The sequence below is a fragment of the Thunnus albacares genome, chromosome 20 (assembly GCF_914725855.1).
Source record: "Thunnus albacares chromosome 20, fThuAlb1.1, whole genome shotgun sequence".
Taxonomy (NCBI): Eukaryota; Metazoa; Chordata; class Actinopteri; order Scombriformes; family Scombridae; genus Thunnus; species Thunnus albacares.
The window spans coordinates 22,748,879-22,773,209 of record NC_058125.1 but is presented as its reverse complement, the minus strand read 5'-3'; the positions used below and the strand labels follow the sequence as shown (position 1 = coordinate 22,773,209).

General features: G+C 37.9%; 4 protein-coding genes across 9 annotated transcripts; 2 read left to right on the top strand and 2 right to left on the bottom strand.

Annotated features, from left to right (window-relative positions):
* Positions 1-567: 567 nt before the first annotated feature.
* Positions 568-3,502, bottom strand: LOC122971919 (gastric inhibitory polypeptide). 2 transcript variants are annotated; one of them, XM_044338673.1, is made up of 5 exons: positions 2,863-3,502; positions 2,620-2,711; positions 921-1,058; positions 753-843; positions 568-665 (listed from the first exon to the last, which is right to left on the bottom strand). In XM_044338673.1, exons 2-4 carry the CDS (start codon positions 2,703-2,705, stop codon positions 753-755), a joined length of 315 nt encoding a protein of 104 aa, XP_044194608.1. In that variant the 5' UTR covers positions 2,706-2,711; positions 2,863-3,502; the 3' UTR covers positions 568-665. The 2 variants fall into 2 exon arrangements, with proteins under 2 accessions (XP_044194608.1, XP_044194609.1); XM_044338674.1 differs by having other exon boundaries at positions 2,918-3,502.
* On the top strand, positions 1,002-12,216 carry msl1b (MSL complex subunit 1b). 4 transcript variants are annotated; one of them, XM_044338667.1, is made up of 9 exons: positions 1,002-1,089; positions 5,877-6,552; positions 6,678-6,877; positions 7,663-8,024; positions 8,122-8,186; positions 8,318-8,385; positions 9,039-9,163; positions 9,275-9,347; positions 10,312-12,216. In XM_044338667.1, exons 2-9 carry the CDS (start codon positions 5,932-5,934, stop codon positions 10,400-10,402), a joined length of 1,605 nt encoding a protein of 534 aa, XP_044194602.1. In that variant the 5' UTR covers positions 1,002-1,089; positions 5,877-5,931; the 3' UTR covers positions 10,403-12,216. The 4 variants fall into 4 exon arrangements, with proteins under 4 accessions (XP_044194602.1, XP_044194601.1, XP_044194604.1 ...); XM_044338666.1 differs by lacking the exon at positions 1,002-1,089 and adding an exon at positions 5,091-5,347; XM_044338669.1 differs by lacking the exon at positions 1,002-1,089 and adding an exon at positions 5,243-5,347 and having other exon boundaries at positions 7,663-7,982.
* On the bottom strand, positions 11,635-17,761 carry chmp2a (charged multivesicular body protein 2A). Of its 2 annotated transcripts, none has more exons than XM_044338671.1 (6): positions 17,605-17,761; positions 16,400-16,567; positions 16,125-16,304; positions 15,903-16,033; positions 14,342-14,403; positions 11,635-14,241 (listed from the first exon to the last, which is right to left on the bottom strand). In XM_044338671.1, exons 2-6 carry the CDS (start codon positions 16,565-16,567, stop codon positions 14,120-14,122), a joined length of 663 nt encoding a protein of 220 aa, XP_044194606.1. In that variant the 5' UTR covers positions 17,605-17,761; the 3' UTR covers positions 11,635-14,119. The 2 variants fall into 2 exon arrangements, with proteins under 2 accessions (XP_044194606.1, XP_044194607.1); XM_044338672.1 differs by lacking the exon at positions 17,605-17,761 and adding an exon at positions 17,469-17,565.
* A 1,587-nt stretch (positions 17,762-19,348) lies between these two features.
* Positions 19,349-21,103, top strand: mrm1 (mitochondrial rRNA methyltransferase 1 homolog (S. cerevisiae)). The gene is made up of 2 exons (XM_044338656.1): positions 19,349-20,964; positions 21,026-21,103. Exon 1 carries the CDS (start codon positions 19,652-19,654, stop codon positions 20,801-20,803), a length of 1,152 nt encoding a protein of 383 aa, XP_044194591.1. The 5' UTR covers positions 19,349-19,651; the 3' UTR covers positions 20,804-20,964; positions 21,026-21,103.
* Positions 21,104-24,331: the final 3,228 nt, after the last annotated feature.

Genomic DNA, 24,331 nt, shown 5'->3' with positions numbered 1-24,331 from the left:
GTCAACAGATGAATCGATTGATTGAAACAATTAGACTTTTCAAAAACATACTGATTTACTTATATTTTATTATTACACACTGGTACATAACAGTGGTGAAAGAAGTTTTCAGAGCTCTTAATTTAGTCAGAGTAGTAACACCACAGTGTAAAAATACAAGTAAAAAGAGATTTTATTAGTAAAATTTACTATAAGTATAATAAGTAAAATTGCTCTGCTTTCAGATGTTATGTGTTATACCATTGTATTATATTATTGGTTTATTTTTACTTTTTTTTTAATGTTGTAGCTGGTCAAAGTTGAACTATATTTATATACCTTTGGGTAATTAATTCTATAAAAATCATATTTGAAGTTGATGTATGTTTTGTGTATAAAATCCTCTTCTTAGACATAACAAGCTGTCAGATAAACGTATATATAATGTATGTATTTCCCTCTGAAATGTAGTGGAGAACAAGTAATGAAGTTCCACTTACTTCACTTATTCTCATATCGTTTTATTTGGCTGTGTGATGATTTGATTACAGGTGGAGGTTTTGCAACATGATAAGATTTCACTACACACATAAGATTAAACACATCGAAGCTTTTAAAATGTCAGGAAGCATCAGAAGAACATCAGAAGAACCGTCGTCATGAGCATCTCTGCACTTTATTGGAGCCTATAAGAACAAAAAGTGAGACGTTGTATTAAACAGTTTATACAATATTTAACACCAAAGCCGTTTCTAAATGAGGTAAAAACACACCTAGATGTTTCTCCTCTGCCTCTCGTGCAGACTGAGCTTCAGCAGGTTGTTGTACTGACGCTCCTCTGCATCTTCCTCCACAGCAGCAGGCCTGAATGTGAGAGCAGCATTAATCACTCGCATAAATCTGTTGCTGTTTGAAATCTGTTTCCATATTCAACGACTTACTTGCTTTTTTTCTGTTTCTGGTTGAGCAAGAAGTCGACAAAGTTTTTCTGCACCATTGAATCCATGATTTTGCTCATCTCGCTGGCAATGGTCGACTCAGCGTATCTTCTCGCCAAGTGCTGCTCCTCTTCATCGAGACTTGACAAAAGATAGAAATAAAATTAATGAAGTAAAACTGTTCTGTCTAGACTTATGTTGAGCCGTATGGACTCCTGCGAATGTCCTGATATTAAAGGGGCAGTCCACCTATTTTACACATGAAGTCCAGTTTACGTGTCATGAGTAACGCTACTCAACCAGAAACAGTTGTATAGTGTCTTCTGTGGTGATGTCATTTGTAAAGAAGCCTACAACACAAATTTGTGGTGCTGAGTTTGAACAATGAGTTCATTCAGGAGGCCAGTGAGAGTCTAATAAAAGACACTACTGAGTTGCAAATCTGGGAAATTTAGGATCCAGCATTTCTGGAGCCAGACAGTACTTAAGACTAAAAATCAGTATATCTCCACCACTGCTGCATCAATTTTGACTATTCTTTTATTATTTATTGTCTCATGTAATCCCCACAACTTTATGAAAATGCTTTATGAAATATTAAATCTTTTGAGTACATGTTTGTGCTCTTTTATCTCTATTATATTTGTTCTGATCTACCTTAACGCTGGTCTGTCTTAATAGGTATGTTATTGTCTTTACTTTTATGTTTTTATTGCATTGTGAAGCACTTTGTAACATTTATTTTGAAAAGTGCTATAAAAATAAAGATTATATATAATTATTATTATAAATAGAATTTAAACTATGATGAAAACCAGGTCAGGTGGGATTCAACCAACCATCACTGCTGCAAAAACTACACAGCAAGAATTGCGGTGACAGTTTTTATCACAAATCAGTATGAGGGTTCGCTGTGATTATTAATCACACATTGAGATATAGAGGCCTCTTTTTTCTGATACAAAAAACATCAAATTAACGCTTACATGAAAGAAAAACCTGAGAAATTTCACATGTGAGTGTGAGAGTGCAGCACAACTTGAATGAAAATGTAAAATCTTCCACACACTGTCTCACTTATACTGCTGGTATTTATTGATCCACATCACCATCATCAGGTATATTGATAAGCATTACATCACTTCCATATACTGTATATATATTCTGCATAAATGCAGTCAGCTAGTCTGATTGGATAATTTACCCCACATCTTTGTATATATATGAAACCAATGTGATTCTTGTTCATATATTTGATTATTGTCATAGAACACAATGTTTAAATAAATACTTTCTACCACTCTTTTAATACTACTGCACATATTATGACTACAGGTGTGTTGTACGATGGGTAGTGTACAATTTGTTGGTTGATGGCAGTCTGTGCGTCTGCTGTATGTATGCACTTTGTTATTTATATTTTTTAACAGCAGATAATATGTGTTCAAGACAAATTTCCTTCAGGAAAATAAAGTCTATTTTATCTCATTATACACCATTTACATACATTACACATCATTTAACTTGATTGAGACAGTGTGTGTGACTTTTCTCATTTTTTTGCAAGAAAAATATGATTATTACTAAGATTTAACAGCCTTGACTTACAGAGTAATCATTTTAAAGGTTAAAATGTATTCATTCTTTAATTTATGAGGCTAAAAAGCAAATTTAAAGCACATGTTGGCTTTATGAGACTTACCCCATCTTCTCAGGTTCAGTCTTTGCTCGTGCATGCAAAGCTCCAAGCAGGCAGATGACCAAAAGTTCAAACAGCACTACCTTCATGATGACCTTGAGGCAAAAACAGGCATTTTTTAAATTAAATTACAGTAAATCAAGAATAATGTCCTTGCCTTAACTAACACAGAAGTCAAGTGAACATATAATGTAGCTTAGGTGTGCACAACAACATAAAATTAATTGTTTAAGAATAGTTTCTTACCTTTAAAATGTAGATTTCTTTAAAGCAGGCGATGAGAAAGTGTTAAGCTACTTACCCTGGTTGGTTGCCTTCAGAAAATGTGGCTTTTATACAGTTTTCTCAGAGGAATTATGTGTCATAGCAGGAAAGTGAGCAAGAAAAACATTTTAGTTCCACCACATTAAAGCATTAATGAAACACACATACACAGGTGACTACTGATAAGCAGCACCGTAATAACTGCGGAGAGGGAATAGATTTATTTTCCTAAAGCGTTGATACTGAGTTAACAACCCACAGGAAACATTCACAGACCATTAAACTAATGAAAAAGTGGCACTTTAGCAGCACATGGAAAACTAATGGTTTTTTTGATAATACATGAAGATAAAAATGTTTTTAATCACCATGTTTGACTGAAGGTAATAAGAAGGAGGGAAATTTTCCTTCCACTGAAAGTCTAATTTAACTTATCAATAGTCTATCTGTTCATCTGAGAGAAGAAAAAATCCACAAATACAAATGTTTTTCTTATTTGGATCTTATAAAGTTCAGTAGAAACTCTTTAGCGTGAACTGTGAAGAAGCTAAATTCAAACAAACAGCCTGATGTCAGCAACACTGATCGTCCTCTAGCTTCTATTTTTAAATCTTTAATTTAATCTTACTCACCTGTTCTTACATTTCTTGCTTCTCATAATGTGTTACAACCAACTCTTGTGTTTTTGAACTTGTTAATGACTTGGGTCAGGGTTAGAGAGGTGATAGTAAAGGAGAGGAGAGAGACTGGGAGACTGGACAGGAGCTGGCAGCGGTAGAGTCTCTTAGATCTTTATCGTCAGTAGCAATAACAACGTAAATCACTCAGTTACTGTATGAATAAAATAACTGCATTCAAAATTATGCTTAAGTATTAAAAGTGAAGAAATCTTTTCAGCAAAATGTACTTAAGTATAAAAATTAGTATCCATTATGAATAATGGTCCCTTTCAGGGTTTTAAGCTATAATCAGTAATATAGACTATAAATATAGAGTCTATATATTTATTACATTATTAAATTATTATTACAGATGTATTCATGTTTAAGAAGCATTTATATGCTTTAGCAGGTTGAGGTGAGGCTTATTTTATCTACTTTTATCTATACACTGATAGTGAGATAATTTAATCTTGCATCATATTTTATAAGATAAATATTTACACCAGCTTCCTTCTGTACCACTCAGTACTAAAAGTGTCTGAAAGTACTGCACATTGTACTAATTTTATACCGTATATCACAATACTTTATACTACTCTGTCATCCTATATCAAATAATTAATACTGTATATTATGAAATTACACTTAAGTATTTTGTTATATATTCAATTTGTACACCTACTTCAGACATATCAACATATGCATGTGTGAATACTGAGAACAGAATACAGAATACATTTATACACCCCTATGTCACTTTGCTCAATAATATATGAAAATTGCTGTTGGTTAACACATATATGTTACATAAATGCATGGAAAAAAACACTTAAAACCAAGTCAGTACTTTCATTCATTCAAAACAATTTAAATGTCTCACTGAATGATGGACTCTACTCTGCTCTCTACTTACCAGCTGCAAGTTTCCTCCGGCTGTTTCCAGGTTATCCTGCTGCAGTCACTGGATGAGTTTATGCATCAACATACCAATGGAGGTCCCACACCTGTCAAATAGGACACACGACATTTATTATATAATTTACATGTCTTTATTTTGTAGTCTGCATGCACAAACACATTGGTGGTAATGTAAACATTTGTGAGCTTAATAAATCAAAAATGCATGCCAAAACATCCCATGTATGTAGACATTTCACACAGCAAATAATCCATATGATGTGAAAAAGCTTTTTCTGCTTTTTAAAGAAAAACTTATGAATTAAGTTCATTATGTAGTCTATTTGTTTATTTATTTATTGTAGCCTCTACTTAAATTGAGCTGCGGCCAACACGCTTCCAAACGTGCAACTTTCATTTTGAAGGCGAGCTGTCTTTGTTTCCGGCTCCCGACTTCCTCTTTCAATTTCCTTTGTACAAGTTGGATAATGGAACAAGCGGACACTTTAGCGCACTGAATTGTATTGCACTTCTTAAGACAATGAAATCTGGAAATACCCCCAAAATTGAGATTTTCATTATACAACGTGAACAACTGCAAATGAATTATACTTCATGTACGGACCATTTAGCTACACTGGCTTGTAGTGTTGTACTGTGTAGCTTTCTAATACCCATTTAGTTTGTGTATGTATTTGTTAATAAGTCTCCCTCATAGATTCCCTCATAGACTGCATATAAAGACTACAGTCTCTGTCTCCCTCTGCTGCCTCCGTCTGATGAAAAACCTTCAAAACACAAGAAATGGCCATCCAACAAATTACGCATGCGCAGTCGTCGGCGCTTTAAAACAAGTCTTGAGGAGGGAACATGAAGGCAGTTGCAGGTGGACTTGAATCATAGTCGAGGTAAGCTCAAAACACACATTTACACGTTAGTAAAAACAAGTCCGCTCCGAGTAGAAATATTACAACACGGTCGTTATAACAGCTGCTCTCCGGACGCGTCGTTTTGTTGGTGAAACTAGCCGGCTAGCGTTAGCATGCTAGCTAGCTGTTATTGTTTTTCATGATTTCGCGAGAACCAAAATGGAGGAGAAGGCTGCTGCCAGCGTCCTACTCAGCCACTCCCGAGTCCCTGTGTGAAGCCCAGGCACTGTAATGTCTACCCACACGCACAACAGTGTTAAATTATTCTCAACAGGACTAGTTTGTGTGCGAAATGTGTTTGTACTGCAGCGCTAATGTAGCTTAGCTTGCGAACGATTTTTTTTAGGAGAAGGATGTTAGGGATCAGACACACTCTGCATGCTTTTTCTCCGGTTTGTCCAAGTATAAGTAGTTGGTGCATGCATTTTACTCCCAGCTCAGACACCTTTTCAGTCAACCAGCCAACAATAACACCACAGAATGTCTTTATTTGTCTTTTGTTTTGCAGGATAGCAGCTCCTGAGTTCACATGGGGAATATCTGCAGGATGAAAAGTCGTTGTCATGACTCTGAGAGCGACCCTGCTTCCACACAGAGGATTCAAGCAGACCGCTGACACCGTCGACTTGGACAAAACGCACATTGGAGCCGCCACTGTGGGTCCTGTGAGCCTGAAGAGGGAGTCCTGCGACTTTGTTATAGACATTACAGACTTACAGCGGGGCGAGATCCCGAGCAAATCTAGCAAATTAGACCAGAATTACATGACAAGCAAGGTTTCCCTCGCTGCCACAGTCGCAGAAGTAGTTCAAGGAGACAATAAAACCGTGGGGATATTGTCCCCTGTCAGACCAATGGGGGGTGAGGGAACCCCGGTGAAAGGTAAACCCCTCTCTGTTGACAACATGGATAACCCTCAGATGGCTTTGAACAATAACCCCAAGGATGCTGGTGCTGATGACAGTGCGAAGGGGGTCGTCCCCGGAGTCCTCGGCACAGCATCCATTGAACTCTCCTCTGAGGGCAAGTGGAGGAACATCAGGAAGACCCCCACTAATCCCCAGACACAAGCGAACTGCCTCCGACAGATTCTCCTCCTGCAACTGGACCTGATTGAACAACAGCAACAACAGCTGCAGTCCAAAGACAAGGAGATAGATGAGCTCAAAGCAGACAAGGAGACAGTATGTTTAACTTTTTTTTTTAAAGCTAATATCAGCGTGGTAATATAAGGTGTTGATTTTGTCTCAAGCTAGTCACAAATTGAGTCTTTACTTTCGTTTTTGCCCGTTTCTTCCCCTTTTTGCAGCTGCTTGCACGTATTGAGCGCATGGAGCGCCGCCTGCAGCTCACAAGAAAGGACCCGCCGCGTGACAAACGCCTCTTCCAGCCCCTGGAGCCATGGACGCCGGACAAAGAGGACATGTGGGATCTGGATGTGGAGGAGAGTCCACAGGCCAACCCATCCACTCCGCTCAACTTCAGTCGAGGCGGCAAAGGTCAAAAGAGGTAAAAAGAACATCGGCAGACAGCGCTGAGCTTAGCGACAGACAGAAATTACAGTCTGCCAGTTAAATGATGAAAATGTTATCTGATCATAGATAGATTGATATCTTGAGTACTTTATTAATCCTAAAGGTAAATTAATGTGTTGCAGCAGCCACTTGATATAAATCAGAATATGAAAACAGTGAGGTGGCTAAAAAAAAGAGAGAAACAAATATAATTAAAGGCTAAAATATATACAGTAACTAAATTACATAACTCAGATATAACAGTATATAAACAATAGAATAGTATAAATACAAATAGAGACTAGAGATATAACCATAACTATAATGTACTGTTTGTGTGTGAAAAATTAAAAAGGTAGAATTCATGACTCAAGACTCTTGTCATATTGTAATACCTTTATATACACTTTAGAGCTGCAACTAACGATTATTTTCATTATTGATGAATCTGTTGATTCTACAAAATGCCAGAAAATAATGAAAACATGATGATCACTGTTTAAAATGTAACCTTAAATGTCTTGTTTTGTCCACACCAACAGTCCAAAACCCAAACATATCCAGTTTACAGTCATAGATGACTTAAGAAACTAGAAAATATTCACATTTAAGTAGTTTGAACCAGAGATTTTTTGCATTTTTTTTTTTTCGTAAAAAGACACTCGATTGATAGATTATCCTAATAGTTGCCTGGTAATTTTCTGTCAATGGATTAATCGTTGCACCTCTAACTCATTTCAATCCAAACAACCACTTAATCATTTTCCTTTGCCCACACAGGAAATCTTGCTTTGGAGATGGAAAAGTCCAGAAATCGCGGGGCAAAAGCGCCAAGCTGAGCCCCCAGAAGTCTGAGATTCAGCCCGGCTCTCCCAATCAAAGAGAGCTGCGCAGTAAGGAAACCCCAGAGAAGACTGTACCCATGAGGTCAGGGGCAGAAAAGGACATTTTGCTCCCGTGCAAAGAGGAGCCTGAGCTGAGCTGTCAGATGGAAGATCTGCCCTTCATGTCTACCACAGAGATGTATCTCTGTTGCTGGAACCAACCTCCTCTGTCCCCTCTGCGTGAGACTTCCCCTAAAAAGGAGGAGGAGGTGGCCAGTGAGTGGACTCCTCATGTAGTACATGATATGCTGATTGTTTGTAAGCCTAACCTATATACCATTTTTAATCACTATATCTTTCAAATGTTCTGAATACACTATCTATGATTAACCTTTCCCCTCTTTCTTCGTGTTAGTTCCATCTTGGAGAGAAAATTATATAGAGCCTTTGGTTGAGGACTCGTCCTTTAACCCCCCTGAGGTGAGACACGTCTGAATGGAACAAATCTAATCATTTTATCTGTAGAGTTTTAAAAAAAGTTGCCTCACATTCGAACCAAAAGCTTGTGACTCTTTAATGAATTGAATGTGTGAACCTGTTTTTCCATCAAGTCGTTGGACGACAACGTGTTTTTGAAGCGCCACATGAAGCTGGAGTTGGATGAGAAGAGGAGGAAAAGGTACCGATCGCCGACTTTCAGCTGTTTGGTTTCAGAATTTAATAAATATTTTGTCGGTTTATTGAGTTTTGATTCTTTTTAGGTGGATGTCCATCGTTCAGCATAATCACCCCGAGCGTTAGTTTAACGTTTTGACCTTTTACGTTTACTGTTAGTGCTGAAAATATTAGTTGACTAATCGATTGATCCACAGTCAGAAAATGAATCGGCAACTTTTTAAGTCATCTTTGGACAAAACAAAAGTTTAAAATCATCACATTTGAGGAGGAAAATACTAAATAATAATTACATTAAACTCAAAATATGAAGATCTGGGAACTTGTGATGACATTTTTCATGATTTCTGACATTTTATGGACCAGAAGATGAAACGTGATTGTTAGTTGCTGCCCTGATTTAACAGAGCTGCAACAATTAGTCAATTAATTGATCAGTTTCCAACTATTAATCGGCAACAATTTTGTAAGAACACGAGGGTCCAGATTCAGAGCTTAGTAAAGGACTAACTAATATCTTCTAGTAACAAGGTAAACATACGACTTATCAGCTCTATTATACTCTGATTAGCTGCTATGATTTCTCACTCAATCCTTTTTACTCTTCTTGCTGTTTTTCTTTTAAATCTTTTTTTAATAATCTTGTGTGTTTTCCAGATGGGACATCCAGCGAATCAGAGAGCAGCGCATGTTTCAGCGTTTGCAGCAGCGCATGAACAGGAAGAAAGTCATCCAGGAGACCGAACCAGAGGTCTCATCCTTCTATCCCGACACCGAAGATGGTACGTCTGTTTAACTTCATATCCAACAGCAGAATCAAACTGATGTGATGTTTTTAAACAGATTGATGCTCATTTGTCTCTTTTTTTTTTTTTTTTTTTTTTTAATTCCAGTTGAAACTATCGTGATCACTCCCTTCTTGCCTGTGGTTGCGTTCGGCCGACCGTTGCCCAAACTCTCACAACAGTAAGTCGGAGCTGCATTTATGTTTTTTTTTTTCTTTAATTCTGCTTCATGTCATTTTTACTGTGTGATTATCTCAGGCTGACACAGAGTCTGCATAAAGCTGTTAATTCACCATTGAATTACTTTGCTGATTCTGCACTGCAGGAATCCTAAAGTACGATTTTAAAACGGATGCAAAGTGATACAAATGAATAAAGAAGACATCAGATGAAAGCAGCTTTAAATCCATTAAAGTTTATGATAAGATGCTGATTTTGATCATTCATGATTTAGCCTTGGCTATAAGATTCATGCTCACAGGGTTAGAAGGTGCATTATATACAGTCAGGTGACAAATTAAAGGAAAAACCCATGAAGTGACTTAACGAGCCTCCAGAACGACGTCAGTGCTCCTCATCACAAGCCCTTTTTTACACAGCCTGCTCAAGAGGTGTCGTTGTTGTTCCGCCGTTAAGTCGGCAGCAGAGGTCACATTGCCGAATTGACTTCTATGTAAAACAGGTCAACACGAGACCCTGACGCTGCTGTGTTACACGTCATGCCTCCAGAACGCCAGCATGCTGTCTAAAATCACACACATATCTGTTTGGTTCAGTGTAATAAAAGCAAATCCGACATAATGAGGAGTCTTCTTCATGGCAATATTGCGGGGCTTCAGATTCTCCAGGTCTCTGAGCTCTACTGGAGGAATTCTTCCAAAAAGATAGTCCCTCATTTGGTGTTTAGATGGTGGTGAGGAGTGACACATGGCTTCAGAATCTCCAATAGCTGTTGACCTGCGATCTAGTGACTGTTAACGCCCGCAGCAGATGATTCGTATCGTTTTTATGCTCTTCAAATCATTCAGCACTGCACGGAAGCATCTTAATTCGTTATATTTCCTTTAATTTGTCACCTGTCTGTTGTAACTGAAGGCAGGAACATGAAGTCTTCAACAACATTAAAATGTCCTCTCTTCCTTCAGGAACTTTGAGCTGCCTTGGCTGGACGACCGGAGCCGATGTCGCATCGAGGTGCCCAAGAAACACACCCCTCACCGGACCTGTCGGAAGTGAAAGCCAGCGCGGCGTCTGTTAACAAGAAGGCGAGATTGCCACTCCGTGCCCCAGATTACAAAACGCTTTATTTGTCTTGTCTGGTGGGGGGAAAAAGACAAGTTGCTATGTTATAACTGCTGTCGCTTTCAGAGAGTAAACGACTCTCTCCGGTCTCCACGTGACCCCCCCCCTACCCGCCCCCCCCCGCAGACCAGCTTATCTCCTGCAGAATAAGGGAGGAGGATGGCGATCGGGAGATAGCTGCGCCATCAAGGCGTCCTTGATAATCTTGATCTCGTTTACACCGATGAGACGCTCGACGCCACAAGATTACCGTTCCCCCCCCTCCTCCCTCCCCCTCGCCCCCCCTCACTCCCCCTCATGTTAGCAGCTGTTGAAGATTACACATCAGTTTGTATTCTGGAAAAAAAACATGAACCAAGAGTTATATGCATGCTCTGTAACATGCTCGAAACACATTTTGTAGCAGCTGTGCTATCCAAAATGGATTCTGTTAAACAGATGTGGACTGATGGGGGGCTGTGGGGGGGCTAATCTTGAGCTCATTCATGTGAGGAGGAATAAAAAAAAAAAAAACACATTGGTTGCCATTTTGACTGAAAAGTAGAGCTTGAACTTGAGCTCTGGATCGTCCTACCACTCATTCTCCCTGCCTAGGAAAAAAAAAAAAAAAAGTCAAAACCTGACTGTCGTGCTGTGTATCGCTTATATCGTTGTTCGCACACAACTCCGAATAAGATGTTATCAATGTGTAAGTGTGATATCAGGAGTTTTGAGCCACACTCAGCATGATTATATTAAAAAAAAAAAAATTGCAGTTATTGAGCCGATTCATGGTGAGGAAAATACGCAACCAAATGATCGTTCTGTGTTTTCATAAAAACAAAAGAAGACGCAGAAAATGAAGGCAGGGGAGTGAAACCCAGTGTTCTGGTCCCTGGTTTTGTTTCTATTGGGGTTTTTTTTTTCTTTTTTTTTTTTTTAAATGTGAGTTGCATGGACTCTATTTAGCTGTAAAACATGTTTCAATTAAAAAAAATAAAATAAAATAAAAAAAAAAAAAGATGGTAGCATGGCTTACCCCGATTAAAAGGAGACGTCTCCCTGCTCATCGGGCTACTACATAATACTGTTGTTGAAAGCATGACTCTACGGCTGCTGCCTCATCGTTAAAAGGCAATCTGAGAATAATTAAAAGTTCCTGATCTTCACTTCTCCTGTTTCCCCCCCCCCCCCCCCCCCTCTCATCTTTACAAATAACGCTTCATACATCCAGTAAATATTAGGCGATTTCTGTGTATGCATCGGTCTCTTTAAAGGACGCAGTTAGCTGACATTCGAGGTTAGCCGTTTTTAGAGGATAAGAGAAGCTTTCTAGCTGTAGTTCTAGCGATGTTCAACCAGTTATGCTCTTTTAACATGCTGCCAGTTAATCTCTCCCTCCAATCGCAGTGTTTTTTTATTTCTGCCGGTGTTTTTCTTCCTTCGCTCGACCTGTTCACATATGATGCAACGGCTCTCTGCGGCTTTCAATACTTTCAACCCTGCCGAGCAGATATATATATATATACATATATATCTATATATATGTGTGTGTGTGTAGGCAGATTTTTTTGGGAAAACAAAGTTGATTCTTTTTTCTGTACATAGCTTTCAGAAACAAATGTACATAAAACATGGCTGTTATTTTTTTATTATTTAATGTCAGAAGTGTTGAGTACATTCAATATTGTTCTATGATTGTATGTTGACAAATTGACAGTTTTGAAAGTTAAATTTTTTTGGAATAAAATTAACATGTCTACGATATATATATGTATATATGGGTTTATTTGTCTTTAAGTGTTTTGGTTTGATAGGATGAGAAATGTGATCAGAGCCCAACAGATTATTGATTTTTGATGATTCAAAAGAATATATTGACCCATATTCATTAAAATATATATATAAACATTTTTAGTTATGTGATCTAGATATGTGATTAGTGCACAAAATAGTAACAGAAACCTTTTTAAATGACCTTGAGAATATTTGTGCAGCAGTTTCTTCATATTCAACAAATACTGATACCAGTTAATGTGTGATAAGCAAATATTAATCAATATATCTGCACCTGTGACTGCTGTGTAAACAACACATGAAAAAAAAAATCTCACTAACTGTAGAACTGACCTCTGGTTGGTTGACCAAATCATTCTTAAAGGACGAGTGCACAGTTTTTCAACAGTCAGGAGCCTGAATGAACATTGAAACCTGTTTTTCTTGCTGCAATCATTCCTCCTGTTCATACTGACCATTAGAAGATCCTTTCATAATGCACTGACAGTGTAAGTGAAATCCACAGTGCTTCTGTGCAAAAATGTATTTAAAAGTTTATCTCAAGCTAATATGAAGCTTCAGCGTCCAAATGAGTCAAATCAAGTAGATATCTTTCAAAATTAAAGTCTTTTTAGTGTCAAGGTCCCTGTTTTTGTCCATCTGAGGAAACAGAAAGAGGGAATTATATTTAATTCTATACATATTAATTCTTATAAGCTTCATATAAACTTTTAAAATAATATTTCCTGATGGTCTGAGGACCAAAATGTTATTTAAATAAGTGAGTAAAAGTGATGAACTGTGCAGAAAAAAGTTTCAAACAGCATCTCAACTGTTTGATAATCAGCTGATTGATATTTAACACCTGCACTTCCTGCTACATGACAAACCTAACCAGTGCACACCCTGATGACATCGCTATGACATCATCGGGGGTTTTTCTCAGCCTTGACAAACAGCCACAGAGGACATGAAACAACCGGTTTCACAGGCTGAGCAGCATTTTCCATGTCAAGTTCTTTTCTCTAATCAAACAACCAGCGAGTTAAATCTGGAAAAAAAAAAAAAAACAGTTTATTGAATAAAGAAAATGGAAACAGGACAGTATCTCAAAAATAAACACCGCTGACTCCTCATGAACATTTTGGTGAAAATCCTGCTGATCTTAAAAACACCACTGACAGGTCACAACTGGAGTGTCTCTCACTGGGAGTCAGCCAGACTTCTCTTTGCCTTTCATCCTTCACGTATATATTTCTGTATGATAAACCATCCCATTAGTGAATTTAAACACAAAAAAAAAAAGATGTTGAGATGATACACTTTTTGTACAGCATCTTCAACCTGACAGCTGTCAACTCTCGCAAATCAAACGCTTCTTATCACTTAAACTATGTAACGACATCCTGCGTACACAGAACATCACACTAGCCTGATGTACAAAAAGTGCTGACATTTGTCAAAGATATAAAAAAAAAAAAATCCACTTGTAATGTTACCAGCTCTCATTTGGGTTCATTTAAACATTTTAGTGTTAATTTAAATTGTGAAAATATGCCTTGAGGAGTTAGTATTTACACAAACTGTGAAATATATTTTCACTTTCAGAGAATTTGTGTCATTTGGCAACGTCTTTAAACGAGACAAGAGTTTACTAGACCTACGGAGGATAATGACCCTTGTATTTTTTTTTTTGTTGATAAAATACATAATACACGCATAAAACAAAATGAAAACACCTCAAAAAGAAAGCCATACACCATCGCTACACAGACAGCCAGTGTTCTGCCAGCTATCCCCTTCAAAAACAATCTATAGACACAGATCAGAGTATGTTTGTATCTGTATTAACGGCCTCGCCGCGGCGCGCTCGTCTGCTCGTCAGTTACTGCCTGTTCAGTCTTTTCGGAGGTTATTCAGCCGCTCCTCCAGATCGGCGTCTGCGTCGGCCAGGGCGGCCTGGGGCTCGGCCTTCTTTCCTCCGGCCACGGACAAGCTGCCGCCGGTGCTCGGAAGATCTGAAACGAGACGCGGTTGGGGCTGTAAATATCAGACAAAAGATACGGAGAGGATGTAGAGGGTTTTTGTTTATATATAACTGTGCAGGATTTTCCTTACTTGACAGTTCGTCTGATAGATTCAGACCCAGCTCGTCCAGGACTTGAGACACGATGGCGTCACTGTACGAGGAGAAAGAGACACAGATAGAAATATGTCAGAGAAAATACAAATAAATCATACTGTAGCTTCATATATAAAAGGATAAAGCTGGAGATTTTCTATATTTTTCCTGTTGTCAACAGATATCATGTTCAAAGCCAATCTGTTGTTGTCCAAAAACTATTAAAAAAACACGTCAATGAGCCAAACTGCTGCACTGGGTGACGGTTTTTGGACAACAGAGGTCTACAGCACAGAGGAATATGACATATCAGGCTTTGGATGCACACACAATACTTGTAAGTAGGATGAGATTTGTTGACAATAAGAAAAATATAGAAAATCACCACCGTTATCCTTTAACCAGACAGAGATGTGAGAGTGATATCTTCTCTGTTGTCTCTTTGGTTGCTTTGGTCGTATATTTAGGATGGTCGTCCTGCTGAATGATGATGAAATGTCGTTCAATGGGTTTTGATTTGGCTGAATCTGCTCCTGTTGCTTCTGTCAGCAGTGAAATCATTAATTAACGTTGTGTGCGTCAGATCTATCGGGAGCCTTAACAGAAGCACCACCGTGTTCAACAGAGCAGGTGTTTTGGGTCATGAGCTGTTCCTTTTTTTCTCTGGTTGATTTTTCTTTGATAAGTCCACAGAACTCTACCGCTTCCTTTTTGTATGTTTCTGTGAACTGCGACCTGTTTTTTCAGTTTTTGAGGCTTAACAGGAGTTTACATGAGGTTATGGTTGTCAAGTCTTTTCTCTTATAAAAAGGAAACATGCAAACTAACATCCTGGAAACAATCTCGACTTGTTGCACAGTCATAAAGGGCTTTTTCTTCACCTTGCAAGACATGTGCTCCTCAGTCTACCAGCTTGTTTGCCATTTACTACATTTCCTGTGCTTTGTTACAACATAACCAGCAACCTTTGATATCTCTCTGATAGATTTTTGTTTGTTTCCAGCCTAATTATCATCTTCTTCACTTGCATGGTCACCTCTTGACTCCTCACACTGACAGACAACTCCATCTCAATCAGTTCTGAGCCATGTGTGAGCTCTTTTGTCCACAAACTAACACTGAAACATAAACAGCTGCCCAAGAAACATTTAGTAGCCATGTGTCCAATCATGTCTGAACCTATAAACTTTGGGCACTATGTGTTAAGAGGGATGTATCTCCCTCACAGCTCTTTCTATATTGATGTAAAACTACTTAAATTAAAGCTGAGACTTGGGACTTTAATGTAGTATCAATTACTTTATTTCAAACTGAAGAGCCTGAAGAACAAAAATGTGTAACTGTCTAAATACTTACTGTCTGGACTGTGTATGAATAGTGAAAAAAAAGTGTTTATGTTATATATAAGGTTTTATATGCGTTTTGTTTTGAGGAAGCAGGAATATCAGACATTCCTTTGAGAAGTAATTAATGAAATGAATAATAAATGTTAAATTAAGAGCATTAAAAACCACAATTTGTACACAAATGTGGAGCTGATTGTTGTTTGTCTCTTACCTCTCCTCCTCATCATCTTCATCACCCATGGCGTCGTCGATGGCGTCATTCATCATCTCCTCCTTCATGTCCATGATTTCACTCTGTCGCTCGAACTCCATCATGATCTTCTGAATCTGAGGCAGTTTCAGCTGTGGAGATGGAATAAACAGGAAACCGTCAACACAGGAAGCTTATCCTTTATTTCCGCCACATAGTGAGTTTTTAACGGCGAAGGCGGACCTGTCTGTTCATGGTGGCCATGGCTTTGGTGACGCCTTTCATGGCCTGCGCCATGCTGTTGTTGGACTTGAGCGTCTGTATCTTGAGACTGACAGCCTGAATGTTGGCTTTCATCATGATGAACTTCTTCACGTAGCGTCTTGTGCGAACCAAATCCTTGGCCATGATCTTGACGGCGTCCTGTAAAAGATCAAAATCAACCACATGGCTGTTAGATTCTCTCTTTATAAACTATTATCTTCTCACAAAACACAACTTCTCTTCCTCCTTCTCACCATCTGTCCCTGTTTGGCCATTTTCTTTATGTCAGCGATGATCTTCTTCTCCTGTTGCTCCAGTTTCATTCGCTCTCTGTCCAGTTCTCTCATGGCCCGATTGAGCGCCCTCTGATTCTGCTTCAGCATCTCCTCTGGAGTCTTCCTCTTCCCAAACAAGAATTCCATCTGTTTGAAAATACCAAAAGCAGAATGTCAGTACAATCAAACTTAATATATAACTGGTTTATTATATCAAGATAAACCCTTTGAGATGTATCATTATGTTAGCTGGTGGTTAATTTAATAGTTGGCAACTTATCAGTTAATCGTTGCAGGTCTAATCAGAACTAAATGATTAAATAATTAATGGAAAAAATACCAGACAGACCAATTGATGATGAAAATAATTGTTAATTGCACACATCTAAAACCCACAATAGTGTAAATGTAAAAATGGAGGAATTTTAATTTTAACTTTTCTGTCCACCAGACCAAAAGAAAATAAACGTTAGTCGATCAACTATTTTGATAATAGTTTAATCTGTTTGAATCATTTTTTAAAGAAAATATGCTAAAATTCTCTTGTTCCAGCTTTTTAAATGTGAATATTTTCTGGTTTCTTCAGTCATCTCTGACAACAAACTAAATATCTTTGAGTTGTGGACATTTTTGTTAAAGTCTGGCAAATGTTGGGCTTTGGGAAATAAGTTATCGAGACACCGGCGAAAATAATTGACAGATGATTATCGATGATGAAAAATAACTGTTGCAGCAATAATCATACAGAATTTTGATTTGTTTTCTTTAAAAAATGAATCAAAACAATTAATCGATAACCAAAAATAGCTGGCAACTAATCAACTAATCGTAAAGTTAAATAATTAAACAATAAATCAAAAGAAATACCTGACAATCTGATAGGTGAAGAAAATAATCGTTAGTTTTAACCACATACATCAGAAACTCTCAGTAGTGTCAAAGTAAAATGGATTAATTTGAACTTTTCTGTCGACCAACACAAGAAACAGTTTGTTCCTCAGTCTGTGACACAGTTTGGGTCATGTTAAAGTGAGGAGTGTTACTCAGCTGTTAGTTATGTGAGCAGAGGCCTGTTAGGAGTGTTAAAGTCTGCTTCCAGCCGTGTTTTAGCTCTCAGATGTCGGACTGACTCAGTATCTCTGCGGCCCTTCCAGCAAAGACCAAAAAAACTCAGTCCTGCTCACCTTGTACCAGGCTCGTCGTCAGAAGACACTAATCCAGAAACTAAACGATGTTATTTCGGGCGTCCTCCTCAGACTTCGACAAGAATTTTGAACGATTATTTGTTTTCTTTCCTCCGCTTCCGTGTTGCGATAGCTTCACTTCCGGGAAATGACGTCATTGCGTACGTGCGTAGTAAATGGACACCGGCTTGTTTGTGCAGGTGTCACAGCTTTCAAAATAAACTCTTTATTCGGAAAGCGATGACTTTTTTTTTAAAAGGAAGATGAACTGAGATCCTTTATTTAAAGATTCACTCCAGACATGGTGTAAGATGTATATAAAATACTCTACTTTGAATAATAAGTTGTGTCTGATATGTTTTTCCACAAAAACTATTCCTCATTAAATTCCTTAAAATTACATCTACTCCTTCTCCGTCATTAAAAAAATACAGATTCTATGAATATGGATATAAGATGTCTTCTATCTGAATATTGGATCAGGATTGAATTCCAAACTAGCTGTGATGTCACAAATCATGCTTGTAGGTCCACTCCTTAAAATTTGATTTTCAATGAGCTCAGAGAAACTTTCCACTTTCAGCAGATGAGTAGGAAAATAAACTCTGCACATACATCATTCTGCACAGTGAAGCTCAAACATTCAACAGAAGAAGCAAGAAGAAAAACACGTTTGACTGGAGGCGAACTTTAACTACAACCAGTAATAACAGTGAAAAAAGTGTATTCAATATATATATACTTAAAGGATAAGTTCACAATTTCTCATTAACATTTACATTTATTCATTTGGTAGACACCTTTGTCCAAAGTGATTAAAAAATAGGACTCAGAATCATATTTATTGACCAGGTATGTTTACACTTACAAGGAATTTGACTACAGTTTAATGGCTCTCAATGTGTTTACACAGAATAATAACAACGACGAAATTCAGGTGAACTGTTTCTGTGAACTGTAAACAGGATACAAATAGTGCAAAAAAGTGAAGAGTGCAGAGTGATGAGATAAATATTAAATGTTAAAAAAAGATATGTTACTCATGGTCAGATACAACAGGTAATATATATGTACATATGTATGTACAGTAGGTGGTTATGTACAATATATACAGTCTGTTCAAATATACAGTGATAATGATACAATGATACAATGATACAGTGATGTACTGCATATTTTGTATTTTAAACTAAATAATAAAAATGTATAATTTGTAGGTGCATTGTGTATATAAATGTATTATAATGAGGAGATATATGTTCAAATTTATACGAGAGTACTTTACATTTCTACTTTACTACATTTAATAAAGGGAAATATTGTAATTTTCACTACCCGTACTTACAAGTAAAAGATACAGCAGCAGGCTATATGAAGCAATATCATTTTGAGCAGTTACAAACATGCTGCTAAGAAATTAATGCATTAATAATGACAATCATAACACAATAGAATAAATACAATAACATAAATTTCTAAAAGGGGCTTCTCTGCATAATGAGCACTTTTACTTTTGACAGTGTTCTGATAAAAACTATAGATAATTGTCTAACATTTGGCTAGAGTTAGTTAAAGGACAGATTCACAGTTTTTCAAGTCTGTCTTAATTATTGTAATCGCTGTAATTCTTCCTCCTGTTCATATTGGCTATTAAAAGATCCCCTTCAAATGTGCTTTCAATGAAGATAAAGAGATAAAGATGGGCTGTGAATTTTGTTTTAAAACTTTTTATATATATATATATATTTTCCACAAATAGCTAACGTTAGACTTTTATGTTATAGGTAAAAGCGCTCGACTTCCTGTCATAATCTCGCGCGCTTGACGCAGCTGGATGTCACATGTGCGTAACTCTGTAAGGGCCGCAAACATACCAGCTATGAATTGGGACAGCCAGTGTTTATTGATGCACAAAGGTAACACAGTTCAGACTTTATTAATCATGTTAGATACTGAGTGAAATCTGATCTTCTGAGGCAGCTGAATCACGTTTCTGTGGGACAGCTACACTTCCAGGTGCCTTTGGACAAACTTCAACTGTTTTAATATGTGGGTTTTCACCTCTGCACATCAGCACAAGATGCTACTTGTCTGTACTAGAGGATTATACAAGCCTGTATCAGTCACAGGAGAAGTCTCTCTGTCCGCCTGTTACCATAAAACACATGCTCTCCTGTCCTCTGATGACAGCAGCATTAAACCAGTAGTGAGGAGACGACGCAGTGTGTTAAAAGACTTAAACAAGCCTGTCGCATCTGACCATGAGAGGTCAGCTGTGAGTAAAGCCTGGAGGAATGAGAAGCCAGGGTTACAGACGAGAGACGACTACAGAGTATCATCTGAACTCAGGAAACTGTGTCTGGAGGACTCTGAGGACTGGGAGCGGCCGGCGAGACAGAGGTCAACACAGGACTCCAAAGCAGACGACTATGAGATTGTTTTTGGCATCGCTCCCTGTGTCTTGGCGCTCACTCAGGGTAGAAGAAAGGCCCGTAAACTGTTTGTTAAAGATGGCGAGGCCTCTCACAGGGCCTCTGTGTTAAAGGTGTGTGAGGAAGCTCATCGGAGAGGAGTACAGGTCCAGCGGGTCAGTAAGAAGGATCTGGACAAGATGTCTGCAGGGCGAGTACACCAAGGAGTTTGTCTACAAGCTAGTCCACTGAACTATCTCACCGAGGACTCTGCACCCAAAAGAAAAGACAACACCACGCCTCTCTGGCTTGTCCTGGAAGGAGTTCAGGACCCGATGAATCTTGGCGCCATCCTGCGCTCTGCGTACTTCCTCGGCGTGGACAGAGTCGCCAGCAGCCTTCGCTCCAGCTGTCCTCTGTCCCCGGTGGTCAGCAAGGCCAGCTCAGGCGCCATGGAGGTGATCGGGGTGTACGGATATGAAAACCTTGAAGATATGCTGAAGCTGAAGGTGGCACAGGGCTGGCAAGTGGTTGGCACCGTGGGAGCCGAGGCAGAGGAGCGCCAGATTCCTGTCACCCGGTGTTCAGACTTTCAGATGACCAGACCCACGTTGTTGTTGATGGGGGGTGAGGGGGAAGGATTGTCCGAGAAGCTGCTCTCTCTGTGCCAAACTCTTCTCACCATCCCAGCTGGCAGAGACTTGTTCCCCGGTATCGAGTCTCTCAACGTCTCTGTGGCTACGGGCATTCTGCTGCACTCTCTGCTGTCCTCCAGGAGGTCGACGTGATAATGACCACTGACCAAAGATGGAAGGAAATCAGCCAGAAAACGGAATCAATATGTGCACAATTGATGTGTGTATTGTGACATTTGAACAGTTGTGTTGTATGTGTATGTGATTATATCTGATGATGTACTGAAATTGAATATTCCACTGTAATTTTAGAGGATAAGGCGGGTGATATTTGTTTCTTATTATTAACAAATTCCATGAAAAGGACAAAACCAGCCATGAATTGATCTGACCAACAAGTATTTTCTCTGCGTCTGACATCTGATAGCTTATTTTTTTGTGCCATAGAACTCAGTAGTTGTCCTAAAAACTATTAATGAGCCGCACACTGTAGTCTCTTGAGTCAATCCCACATAGGGCTGCAGCTAACAATTATTTTCATTATCACTTCATCTGTCGATTATTTTCTCAATTAATTGATGAGTCGTTTGGTCTTTAAAATATCAGAAAATAGTGAAAAAAGTTGATCAAATGTTTCCCAAAGGCCGAGGCAACGTCCTTACATGTCTTCTTTTGTCCCAACCAACAGTCCACAACTTAAAGATATTCAGTTTACTATCCTAGAAGAATAAAGAAACCAGAAGATATTGACATTTGAGAAGCTGCAACCCCCCAAAAAAAGACTCAAAACGATGAATTGTTTATCAAAATAGTTGGCAATTAATTTTCAGTCTATCAACTAATCGATTAATTGACTAATTGACCGTCCTTCTGCTGGAAATACTTACTAGAGCACCAAATGTGTATTAATCCACAGCTGAAAATAGTCCCCAACAAATGCATTATTTACGCCTATTTGAGTAATGTTTGCAAAAAACTACAGTGCCCAGCTGTTTCAGGAAATTATTGTTTTTTTTAATCAAATGAAACAATATATTTGTAACCTTTCATGGGATTTGTTGACTGTGAGATAAAACATAGAGGCTTATCCTTTAAAATGCTGCTCTGCTGCTCACTTGAAACAGCCACAGGATTATTTATTCTACCAGAACTGTGATATTATTTATGTTTCCACACTGTATGAAAAACACCACCGACTGGTTGTGTGTAAAGTGAAGTGAAGTTAATAAGGAGGTCTTAACAGTTGGAATTTTTATTTTGAATAAAATAATATGTGATCATAATTATCTTTGTACATACAGTATTTGTCATGTTTTCTGCTTGTTTTTGTCTTTTTGTTCTGACGCTCTGAACATACACCGTCGAGGCTGCAGCTCACTGAAGGCGAAGGAGTATATACAGTATACAAATTACACATGGCAAGTTTAGGCTGATTCTGAGTCCCTGGTCTCAGATTTAACAGATAAAATACATGGATTTATACTCTTTGACATTGTGGAGAAGGCTTTGAAACAGCACAGACCATCATGTAGGGGGATAAAACTGAAAAATGATATTTTAACAGTTGAATGAACATAGAAAATCTGAAAAATGTTTCGTAGACTTGGTGGTATTAAAATCCTGGTGACAGCCGTAATGTGTAATGAAGAACAACTGATATACTACCACCAGCAACCACCAGCCTTTAGTTTGTACCCTCATGTACCGTGTCACATACACTATATGGTCAAATGTACGAGGACACTTTAACATTACACCCACATGTGATTGTTGGACATGTCATTCCAAAACCATCGGCATTAATCTGCTGATTTAACAGCCTCCACTTTTCTGGGAAGTGTATTGTAAAAATGTCATAATTTGCATACATCTGTGTGAAACCATCACATTGAATGATGGTACGTTACATTAACGCAGTTATTTGCAATTTTACATTTGCGCATTAAATGTACCATTTATATTGTTTTTTACTGTGAACTTTAACACATTCCCAGTCAATATCTTGTTCAATTCAACAGCTCTTTTTACTTAGAATATATATATATTTTTAATATATTTACAATATTTTCCATTTTAATTGTACATCACCTATTTTGTTAGTGGTATTTTTCTCTTACTTTTCATAGGTACTTGTGTTTTCTCTTCCCTTCTATTTTTTGACCATTAGGCACCACAACACCAAGGCTAATTCCTCGTATGTGTAAATCTACTTCCTCAAACTGTTGTCACACAGTTAGAAACTATTGTCTAAAATATAATTATATGCTGGATTTAAGAGACTAAGACCAAACCATAAAAAATAGCCTCAGACTAAAATACACATACAAGTGTACAACAAGTGTGACCACATACTTTTGGCCATATAGTGTAAATTGGATAAACAATAATGCTAATTTCTCAAACCTCCAATCATAACACAATGAATCATAAGGCCTGTATGTTTCTGACACTGAATCCCCCGCTGGTTTCTGGCTTTGAATTTTATGATGTCATTTTATTGTTATGATAGTGTAAAAGAAACCCATGATCTTATATCTGGAAAGCTGTCAGTGTCCAGTGGTTGAGAACCTCTGGACTAAAATAGCTAACTGTATATAAAGTAGTGTAAACTAGCTCCACCTCCAGCAGCTACAACAGTAACATGCTGCTCTAACACTGATGCTTCAGTATTAATAATCTAATGATGTCATATATAATAATATATCAGTCAGAGAGACCAAACCACTACTTTTACTGCAATACTTTAACTGCATCAAGCTCATACTTAAATGTACTGTAATAAATTGCTGTAAAAATACAGCCAAATTCTAACAGTAAGTTACTGTTCTTTCAAAATATGGTAAAATACTGTAAATGTTGATGCTTTTTGGAGCCAAAACCAAGAACAGACATTAACAGTAGGCTACTGTAAGATTTGATGGTAAAATACAGTATTTTAATTTTTACTGCTGCAGTAATGGAGGGACAGAAGCCACGTGTAACCATCAATATCATATAATCATCGTTTATCCTCCTTTGTGGAATCAAACTGAAAGCTCAGTAACATCATACTGAGAAAATCTAATCTTGTTACTCAATTAGTGACTATGTTTAATTTTTGCTAACATTAAACTGATATAATCCTAGCAAACACCTGGCAGGCACAAGAGAGAGTTTCCAGGTAGTTTTCTTCCGTTGGAAGTTTGAATTACTCGTATTTAAACATTATTCTCACTGCTGCTTGCGAGTCTAGTTTAAAGATTATTTTTGGATGACTGTTTTCTCTTGAACTACACGTCTGTGAATGCTAACGATAGTCCAGCCTGGTCTATACCTACACCTTGTTTATCCCACTTGCATTTCATAATTAATAATATCCTTCTATGTAAAGTACATAACAATTGAAGTTTATTCAGATATGTAGCCAAGTTGATTTAGATATGTTATGCTGCTGAGCCCCAAAAGACAGAATATTATCTTAGCTCAGGTTGCTACAAATATACTGTAGTTTGTCACCAAATTGTACTAAAACCTGGGACATAATGGGTGATTTTTTTACATGTTGTTTTCATTGTGACTAATCCCGAGAAGGAAACGAAGGCCAGCCGGGGAAAATAATTCCTAAGAAGACAGACAAGCTCACAGTGAATTTTCGTCACCACTTTTCTGAAGAACTTGACGTCACTTCATAAAGGGAAGTAA